The sequence below is a fragment of the Dreissena polymorpha genome, chromosome 11 (genome assembly GCF_020536995.1).
Source record: "Dreissena polymorpha isolate Duluth1 chromosome 11, UMN_Dpol_1.0, whole genome shotgun sequence".
NCBI lineage: Eukaryota > Metazoa > Mollusca > Bivalvia > Myida > Dreissenidae > Dreissena > Dreissena polymorpha.
In genome coordinates, this window is record NC_068365.1 from 56983763 (window position 1) to 56994677 (window position 10915).

Here is a 10915-nt window from a genome sequence, read left to right on the forward strand (position 1 = left end):
TACCAACAGCAGATGTGCTGCCCTAACCAATACGCCCATCCCTACCAACAGAAGATGTGCTGCCCTTACCAATACGCCCCTCCCTACCAACAGCAGCTGTGCTGCCTTAACCAATACGCCCCTCCCTACCAACAGCAGATGTGCTGCCCTAACAAATATGCCCCTCCCTACCAACAGCAGATGTTCTGCCCTCACCAATACGCCCCTCCCTACCAAAAGCAGATGTGCTGCCCTAACCAATACGCCCCTCCCTACCAACAGCAGATGTGCTGCCCTAACAAATACGCCCCTCCCTACCAACAGCAGATGTGCTGCCCTAACCAATACCCCCCTCTTACCAACAGCAGATGTGCTGCCCTTACCAATACGCCCCTCCCTACCAACAGCAGCTGTGCTGCCCTAACAAATACACCCCTCCCTACCAACAGCAGATGTGCTGCCCTAACAAATACGCCCCTCCATACCAACAGCAGATGTGCTGCCCTAACCAATACGCCCCTCCCTACCAACAGCAGATGTGCTGCCCTAACCAATACGTCCCTCCGTACCGGCAGCAGATGTACCACCTTCACCAATACGCCCTCCCTACCAACAGCAGATGTGCTGCCCTTACCAATACGCGCCTCCCTACCAACAACAGATGTGCTGCCCTAACCAATACGCCCCTCCCTACCAACAGCAGATGTGCTGCCCTAACCAATACGCCCCACCCTACCAACAGCAGATGTGCTGCCCTAACCAATACGCCCCTCCCTACCAGCAGCAGATGTGCTGCCCTAACCAATACGTCCCTCACTACCAGCAGCAGATGTGCTACCTTCACCAATACTTCCCTCCCTACCAGCAGCAGATGTGCTAACTTCACCAATACGTCCCTCCGTACCAGCAGCAGATGTGCTACATTCACCAATACGTCTCTCCGTACCAGCAGCAGATGTGCTGTCCTAACCAATACGCCCCTCCCTACCAGCAGCAGACGTGCTGCCCTAACCAATACGCCCCTCCCCACCAGCAGCAGATGTGCTGCCCTAACCGATACGCCCCTCCCTACCAGCAGCAGATGTGCTACCCTTACCAATACGCCCCTCCCTACCAACAGCAGATGTGCTGCCCTAACCAATTCGCCTCTCCCTACCAACAGCAGATGTGCTGCCCTAACCAATACGTCCCTCCGTACCAGCAGCAGATGTGCTGCCCTAACCAATACGCCCCTCCCTACCAACAGCAGATGTGCTGCCCTAACCAATACGCCCTCTCTACCAACAGCAGATGTGCTGCCCTAACCAATACGCCCCTCCCTACCAGCAGCAGATGTGCTGCCCTTACCAATACGCCTCTCCCTACCAACAGCAGATGGTGTTCTAGTTTTACACTATCCTAAACATGTTATATTTGAGACCGAAAATTACTGCTAGTAGTAGGATTTTTCTTAAAAATATGAGAATACATATACGTCTCGAGTCGCGAAAATTAAAAACACTGCACATCATTTGTCCGTCTATTTTGCTGTTAAAGCGTTTGATAGCGGTAATTGCCTTTGATATTATAAAAGCGGCCCGCTGCGAGTTAACAAATAATACGGTGTTGAGAAGGTTTGTTTTCCCGGGATAATTGTGGGGGTTTCTTCAACAGAAAATATGTCAGAGTTTTTGACACGTTTAAAGTAATAATCGCTAATTAAATGACCGCTAATTAGTACATTGTACTTACAATATTGAGTATCAATTTTAAAATAACATTTTCGGATCATTCTTTAAAAGAGCTTTCTAGCGTACACATCACTTTTAAAAGCAATCGGAATAATAAATCACGGAATAAAAATGAGTGGTGAACGTAAGTTCCTCACATTAGAGGAGCGAGTCAAGTGTTTGAAACTGTTTGAATCTGGAATCTTTGAAAAGGCAATGCTTCCTTTAAACGAAAAATAACGTTTTAGCGGAAGGTATTGTCTCTGACGACACTTTACGTACATTCATTTAGCACAGTTGTCTCAGAGCGAGGTTTTTTATATGTGCATCTTTGAGATAAGGTCCAGGGAACAAGTCCGGGGCGAGGGTAGCTTCATGTGCCTTCTTGTAGCCTTCTTGTAGCCAGCGACGTAATTTGTATCTTGAAAATTAAAATAATTATATATTAATAGATATATTAAAATAATGCTGGAATTTTAATAAATCTGAGAAGGTAATGGGTAGGGGTTACTAACTCGAAAACTAGTTTGCAAATAATATAACATTAATGGTGTCATTTCACTGACGTTTCTCATAATTTATCATACCACCGCATTGATATCTGCCTGATATAACGTTGCATGATATATTTTTTTATATCATGGTCAACAGGAAGTTCTTATATCAGTCATGTGTGGAGGATGGTCATATTACTCGGAATAAACTATAAATTATCATTTTTAGTAAAATCGAAGCAGATTCAACAAAACAAACAATTGATACCAAGGTGTAATATATTTGAAACACAAAATGCAATACAAACAGCAAAAACATTTTTTTACAAATTTTAAGCGCTCGTGCTCATGACGTCATTATTAACACGTCAAACGACAAAAGTCATATTCTTTCCCGCTAAAACTGCAGCTTTTTAGCAATGTTTTCATTATTTCTTTAAAATCGGGGACGTAGAGGTATGATAAACAGAAAAACAGGTTACTGCCTGATCTTTTTGTAATGCATCAGGCTCGGCACGAATAAAATAACGGCTCGGCAAGCCTCGCCGTTTTATTATTCTAAGCCTTGCCTGATATATTACAAAAAGATCAGGCAGTAACCTGTTATTCTATATTTTCACAGCAAATTGTAACGCACTATTTAATTATAGGACTTAGTACCAGGAAAATCACTATTGACTAAAATTTTCTTTTGATAAATTATTCAGCGGGATAATTGAACGCAGATTGAACTCGGCAATTTTAATAAATGTACTGACCGTTCATGGTTTACTTATACCAATAGCCGTTGCATTTAGAGGATTTTATTTGCAAATAGAGTATATACGGTTGGTGGCTTTTGATATCATTTGATATCAGACGAGTTCTATATGGCCTTTTTAAAAGGAGAGTCAGATATGCTCTATTAATGTTGCTTTGTTAATTAATTAATAATAATGGTTTGTGCTGATCATACTGGGCAGGTAAGATTTTCTATGGGCTGTTTGGTCTTTATCCATAGCACAATACAACATAAAAATCGGAAATATTTCAGTAAAACCTAACTTTTTGGAAATTGCAACCACAATTCAAGATTCGTCCACATGTTCATGTCTAGTAGGTAAATCAAGTAGGAGTGCGGCAATGTAATCTTATGCACGGACTTCAGAAACAATTTGAAAGAATTGACAAGTTGAATGCCTGACAAACATTCGTAAACTGAACAGGCCCTGTCAAACACAAACCATTAGAACTCTAATGTGGCAGATATCTGAAATATCGTTCATGTGTGTGTGTGTGGGGGGGGGGGGGGGTAGGGGGTGAATAGTATTTACAAGATAATCAATCACAACGACAAATATACCCGTCAGTAAGAAGCATATTCCTGCCGATACGGCTATTGAAGGTACTAAAGACTTTCAAACCCTTCAAAATTCTAAATCAACGCATTAAAGGCGTTTACACAACAAATTTATTCTCGCAAAAACAACAAGACACAAAGATCAACGCTCTTCTGGAAACGTGTTTGCATATCGGTAATCTGTGATAATTGTTAATGTAAATAAGCACAACACAGAAATTTCAGTACGTTCTTACAAAACTAATAATGTAACATCGAACGATATAAGACAGGTATTTGCAACTGACCTTACTGTAATTTTGTTTATCGAATTTTGCAATGGAAAGCCTTAGTTTGATAAGGTCAGTCGTCACTCTTCGAAGATTATGTTGTTATCGGAAAACCATATGACACATTATCCACGGCATTTCGCAAAATTCCCATAATCGGTGTGTCTTTATTTTTCGTTCCATTCTAAAACTGTCTTAACCAGCGTCAACACAAACATGCAGATCTGTAAGTCACATTTATATAAAAAATGTGTGTGTTTATTTATTTATTTTTATTTTTTAAATTAATGTATTTATTAATGTATATTTTTGATCATTCATTATTTTGTATTTACTTTGTGTATTAACTTATATATTTGTATATTTGTGTGTTTATTTATTTAAGAATTTATTTTTATTTATTTATAATTTTTTGTTTTTTACTTTGCTAATTCTGCCCGGAAAGTTATATTTATATATTCGAATGGTTTTCGCAAACACAGATGTCTATACTGATTTTCAAACTATTAGTTATAATGAATTCTGATTATAGTTAAAACACATTATTTATAGTGCAAGTTGTAAGAGTTACGATGCGAATCGATTAATCAAATTTGTTCACATTCACAGGTCTTTTGATTATAGCGGGAATACTGTGTGTAATCGGAGTATCAGGTATGTTAAACAGTGTAATGAAAGACAAATACGTCACTTCAGAGATTTAAATCAGTAGCTACAATTTCATGTGGTCACAATTTCGTAAAATATTTTTTTGTGTTTAGCAAGCGAATAATTCGAATTACGTATATCAGCATTTTCACTTGGATTGGGGTTAAGCACGAAAGCTAAAAATCTCAGTTAAGCTTAAGGGTCGACAAAACAAATCTCTTGGTGATAGACTCTTACTAAAAGTTTGCCCATACGTCATCGCTTTCCCACATCCCGCCTTTGTGACAAATTCTGCTTATTTCGGGAAAAAATCACTGTTCTTAAAGTTTGCCTTTAATTATTTTTGGTGTGTGCAAAGTTCTCAATGTTGCATGCTGATTTACATGTTTTTGAAGAGTTTGTCAAGCCCCGATACTTTCTGAGGTAGAACTATAATCGAAAGAAGTAAATACGTGTTTAAAAAAATGCTATAAGGTCCATCACTTTTCCAAAAATTCTAACCTAAAATCGTAATTAGACCATTTTTACACTCTAATAAATACATTTATTTTAAATTATTTATTTTCAATACATTTATTTTAAATTATTTCTTTTCATTCGATTGAATACAAAGCCTTGTGGAAAATATTTGCGAACTGCGATTGCCCTTAAAGAAATACTTTTTTTAGTTGCGATAACTTTTCACTCAATAAAAAATTCGGACGGAAGGACGTCCAAAGGCAAACCTATATAAGCAATCACTCGTAAAAGTGTACATACATGATTATAATATCTTCTTACAATTATTTCAGAATGCCTGGACTGCTTTACTTGTCAAAATATCACTGACCCTCAAGCGTGTACAAACACAGGTCAATGTTCAAACAATGAGGTTTGTGTCATTCGATTTATTGACAAGATTGTCTTAATATACGGTCACCAACTGTTCAACATTATTGTTGAATAGTGGTATATGAATCTAGGTCTTTAAACTGTTTAAAAAATTCTGAATTACCTATTGTTATTCAATGATATGTTCCTAAAATCCGTCCAAAATATAATTAAAAAAAAACAGTTTGTTATCTCTTTCAAAAATATGCTTTTCTGCAAAACTCACATCGATTTACACTATCAAGTTGGAGTTATAAAACAGATCATGAAGTCGCTAATTTTATTTCTTTATTTCCACGTTTTAAGCAAAACGATCAATAATAAATTACAATATTACGAAATTAACATGTTTACGATTTTGCGTGTTTATAGTCCTGCTATCTGCAAACGCTCCATTTCGGCAACGAAGTACGTTACAATATGGGCTGTCAGAACAATCAGGTAATAACTTGTAGTACGATGAACACCTTTGTTTCTATCTCATTCACCGGCTTTTATATTTTTGAACATTTTGCAACCCATCATTTTAGTTGTAAAATTAGTTATGTTCTACTTTCGTTTTGATGTTAACTGTCAAGGATAGATTAAATGATAGTTTTGCAGAAATTTGCACCGGTTTTCATTAAATTCGAAACATCTTTAATTGTAACTGCCAAGACCATTCACTAGTATAGCAATATGCCGCTTTGACACAGACATATGACATTCGAGAATTTATATCAAAAAAGTATATTCCAGGTAGTGATTGGTTGTGTGTGCATGTTAAATCAACTTAAATATTTAACATAATGTGACATGTCATTTTAAAAATCATAAAATCCTTAAATTATGCGATGAACAAGTTTTATTGCAAAAATAAAAGTCCCATATTGACCTTTAGGATAAGCACATCGTTATGATCCTGCAACAAAACGTCGCATTTATGTAAACTTTTGCACAAAGCAATTTAGAAACCTTTAGATGACATAAGTACTACTGCTGAAAATTCTTTTTGACGCTATCGCTGCAAGATAAAGACTATTTACCTTAATATTTGACCTTTACATTGAAGGCATCAAAGTAGATATTTTGCGCGACACCGTGTCTACTTAAGGTCTACTTACTGCGAAGATTTATTCTTGATGAAAGTCCTTAATAAAATTTGGGAAGTTAACTCTTGATTAGACAGACTGACCGACGCTACAAAGTGATTTCAATATAGCCCACATCTTTTAGTATCAGAATATGAAAAAGACAATCGGCGTTGCAATTAATGTTTCGATGACATGATAAAAAAAACTGCACGAATACCAAGAAGATCGCTTACGTGAATTGTCGACTCGGAACTATACTATATTATAGTGATAGTGTCATTTTGTACGAAATACCGTTAGGGCCATCGTGGTTACACATTTAAATCCAGAGGGCGACAATGCGATGGTACGATGGCGACAATGCGATAGTACGATGGCGACAATGCGATAGTACGATAGTATTACTATCGCGTTGTCGCATTGTCGCCATCGTTCTATTCGCAATGTCGCCATCGTATTGTCGAACTGTCGCATTTTCGTCATCGTACTATCGCGTTGTCGCAATGTCGCCGTCGTAGTATCGCATTGTCGCCATCGTACTATCGCACTGTCTCCATCGTATTGTCGCACTGTCGTCATCATATTATCGCACTATCGCATTGTCGCATTGTCGCATTGTTTTCGCCATCATACTATCGCATTATCGACTATCGCATTCCTAAAAACAAACTATTCTTATTGCAGAAACTAAATGGATAACTTTATAAAGATGTACTTTCAAAGAGGTTACAGTTGTGCGCATGTGTACCCGAAGGCGATAGAGGAGAATGCGACAGTACGATGACGACAATGCGACAGTGCGACAATACGATGGCAACATTGCGATAGTACGATGGCGACAGTGCGATAATACGATGACGACTGTACGATAACGCGATAGTACGATGGCGACAATGCGATTATACGATGGCGACAGTACGATATGACTCTCGCATTGTCGCCATCGTACTATCGCGTTATCGGAATGTCGCTATCGTATTGTCGCACTATCGCATTGTCACTATCGTACTATCGCATTGTCGCCATCGTACTATCGCACTGTCGTCATCTTCCTATCGCACTGTTGCCATCGTACTATCGCAATGTCGCCATCGTACTATCGCACTGTCGTCATCGTACTATCGCATTGTCGCCATCGTACTATCGCATTGTCGCCATCGTGCTATCGCACTATCGCATTGTCGCCCTCTGGATTTTAATTTGTAACCACGATGGCCCTAACGGTATTCCGCAATTTTGTAATTATGCATCGCAAATAAAGTACAGAAAGTGAACATCATTGCGATAAATCCCGATACGTATATCACTTAATACATTTTACGCAAAGAATGATTTTAGATAGTTTTTAAGTAATAACCATCCAAGGGATACGTTGATATTAAGGATCAATTACGGGTATAGTTTATATTACTAAAGTCTTAGTACACAAAACAATCTGATTCGAATAAAACAATAGATGAAGACATGTATGCACACACCGCTCCAAAAATTGACACGAATCTTAAAATATTTGCAGCTGTGCAGTTCTGATGTCGTTGACCCCAACGTTATCATTGGTCGCTCCATCCAGACCAGACAGCAGTACTCTTGTCATGAATGTTGCAGCAGTAACCAATGCAATGCACAACTATGTGCACACAGTAAACGTATGCGTAATGTAGGGACTTCTCGATAGTTTTTGCAATATACAACGTAGTTACCTATAAAAGCAATCAAGTGGTAAACTGTTCTTAAATATTTATACTTTAACCTGGAAGCTGAAATTAGCATAGTTACAAATAAAAACATGTAACGAAAAAAATGCGGGTTTTATCATAAAGGACTAAATGCATTGAAAATCATCAAACAGTTTGAACCATAAAAACTAGCTTAATATTGATAGGCTGAGCCTTACAAGTATTGACTGTTCACATATGCTTTTAGAGCAAACCATCAAAATAAAACACAATATTAGCAACAAAAGGTTTATTGTATTTGAAACAAAGGTATGACTCGTTATTGTATTAAAGCAACATCGTGCATTGACGACGAAACACTGGACTGTGCCCGACTGAACTCCATCTTTCACGTCTGTGCAGATATTCATGACGCCGAAGTCACTTGTCCAATGTTTTGCGGACTCTGTCAACTCGGTAAGAATTCTGTATGTCAATCTACATGCATTTATAATTAGATTTACTCACCTTAATTTCAAATGTTCATTACTATAATATTAATATTCAAATATAACGAATGATCATACTACTACCATTACAGTTGATGGCAATTGGGCAGAACGGGGTGCGTGGACGACGTGCAGCGTGACCTGCGAAAATGGCACGCAGTCACGAATACGTGACTGCACAAACCCGTCACCCACCAATGGTGGTCTTAATTGCACCGGCCCATCTGTTGACTCAAACAAACAGCTATGTCCGGGTAAGCATACTTAATTCTATCATGTTTTTCCTTCAATTAAATGTATATTAAACATTCGACTTTAAATTTAAAATTATGACATTATAATTTTTCATTTAAACATTACCTTAAAATAATGTGCAAATAATGCATCGAATTTTAAACGAAAACCGTTCTTTTCCAAGTACATGGCAACTGGTCAGAATGGTCCACGTGGTCTGGTTGCACGGTTACGTGTGACGTGGGTCTTAGAAAGAGGTCCAGAACCTGCACTAATCCTAAACCAGACCGATTTGGGGACTATTGCATCGGAGATCCCTTCGAGAATACAGTTTGCCTTCAAGAACTATGCGCAAGCAGAAGTAAGTATCCGATTCCATTTAATTACGATGCAAATTGAGTGGAAAATGTGGAAAAAAACCAACTTCCTCTGTTCAGTATGAACAACAAATTTTATCACGTTTAACTAAGATGGATGCTGGTCGAGTTGGGGTGCATGGCAGAGCTGTTCTGTTGCATGTGGAGTGGGTCTCCAATTGCGTCAAAGGACCTATACAAGAAATTAAGTTCGCACAAAACATACAATATATGGCTTGCATGGAGCAAAACATGTAATTCACAATTATACATATACATATTAAATCTTATTTTGATAACAGTAGTTATGTTTACATAAAATGTATACAGAATCCATTATTAAATATGCGTTCATGTCATTCACATTTTAAAACAGAACAGCAGCAATATATATTTGACCGAATGTAAATAGTCGACAGCAATGAAGTCTCATTTGAATCCATCCATCAATTCTCTAGTTATGCGCCCAAGAAGAAAATATAGTATGAAGGTATTTTCTGCACAAGACAACTGAGGACATACAATAATAAAAAAATACTGTGTAAAGAGTTATGATTCTTGTAGCGTGTACCTTTCAATAACCTCTTTCTATCTATAAAAGTTAAGATTAATCCCTAAAATAAATATCTGTAAATTATCTCAAAATAAATAAACAAATGGCATTCACGCTGTAAATCATAAGGGGAATATAGTTTTTGTATTCGGCATTTTCTCTTAAAGCCATTCATTATTACATTAAGTTTAATGTGAATACTTTCACGACAAGTAGACTTATGCCCCACACAGAAAAATGACTATATAAAAAGCTTATTAGCTCTATAGTTTTATTAAAATACCGTAATACCAAGAGAGAAAACTGAATAAAGGATATTAAATCTGTAATTATTGAAATGTAAAACAATCACATTATATTTTACAATTATACATAGTCTTAAAGTAATTTGCAAATCATGCATCGAATTTTAAACGAAAACCGTTCTTTTCCAAGTACATGGCAACTGGTCAGAATGGTCCACGTGGTCTGGTTGCACGGTTACGTGTGATGTGGGTCTAAGAAAGAGGACCAGAACCTGCACTAATCCTAAACCAGACCGATTTGGGGACTATTGCATCGGAGATCCCTTCGAGAATACAGTTTGTCTTCAAGAACCATGCTCAAGCAGAAGTAAGTATCCGATTCCGCTGAATATTGGTGAAAATTGAGTTGAAAGTTTTAAACAGTGAACTTGTTCTATCCATTATAAAAACAAAATTTATCATGTTTAACTAAGACGGTGGCTGGTCTACTTGGGGATCATGGCAGAGCTGTTCAGTCACATGTGGATTGGTTCAGAAGCTGAGGAGCAGGACATGCACCAGCCCGAGTCCTTCCGCCTACGGCAAGGCTTGTGAGGGGAACTATGAGACATCCGCTGTATGTGTCAACACACCATATAAGTAAATATGTATGATCTAGTTTATATGAATGTCAAATTATGGCTGTATTGTGGAGGGGGACTCAACCTAATGAAAAGTCCTGTATGAGCCCAATTTCGACATTATACGACAAAGCCTATGAAAGAAACACCGAAGCATTCGAAGTTTGATGCATTTCAAATTGCCATAAGCACCATAAAATCTGTCTTTTATGCACTAGTTGAAATTCTTACGAAAAATTGTTATAACAAATTATTTAAAAAAGCACCACTAGCCTGTGTTTACATCCATTAATAGTTAATTTGGAACCACACAAAGTCACGTGATCCTGCATCCTGAACCATAAGACAAATCATAAGCCTTA

At 37.7% G+C, this 10915-nt stretch overlaps 2 protein-coding genes and 1 long non-coding RNA gene across 4 annotated transcripts; all 3 read left to right on the forward strand.

Moving 5' to 3' along the window:
* Positions 1 to 12: 12 nt before the first annotated feature.
* On the forward strand, positions 13 to 859 carry LOC127849863 (uncharacterized). Its single transcript, XM_052382616.1, has 2 exons — positions 13 to 433; positions 555 to 859. Exons 1-2 carry the CDS (start codon positions 13 to 15, stop codon positions 857 to 859), a joined length of 726 nt encoding a protein of 241 aa, XP_052238576.1.
* Positions 860 to 892: 33 nt separating this feature from the next.
* Positions 893 to 1381, forward strand: LOC127849864 (putative small proline-rich protein 5). Its single transcript, XM_052382617.1, has one exon. The coding sequence runs from the start codon at positions 893 to 895 to the stop codon at positions 1379 to 1381; it is 489 nt and encodes a 162-aa protein (XP_052238577.1).
* A 7402-nt stretch (positions 1382 to 8783) lies between these two features.
* Positions 8784 to 10562, forward strand: LOC127850168 (uncharacterized). Of its 2 annotated transcripts, XR_008035090.1 has the most exons (4): positions 8784 to 8799; positions 8964 to 9140; positions 10124 to 10300; positions 10407 to 10562. It is a non-coding gene; the product is annotated as an uncharacterized LOC127850168 (long non-coding RNA). The 2 variants fall into 2 exon arrangements; XR_008035089.1 differs by having other exon boundaries at positions 10124 to 10562.
* The last annotated feature ends 353 nt before the right edge of the window (positions 10563 to 10915 follow it).

Excerpts from the sequence above, each read along its gene's own strand:
- LOC127849864 (XM_052382617.1), top strand. The coding sequence starts at position 893 with ATGTGCTACATTCACCAATACGTCTCTCCGTACCAGCAGCAGATGTGC.
- LOC127849863 (XM_052382616.1), top strand. The coding sequence starts at position 13 with ATGTGCTGCCCTAACCAATACGCCCATCCCTACCAACAGAAGATGTGC. Across the intron at positions 434-554 it reads CCTCCCTACCAACAGCAGAT|CAGATGTACCACCTTCACCA; the intron begins GTGCTGCCCTAA and ends CCGTACCGGCAG.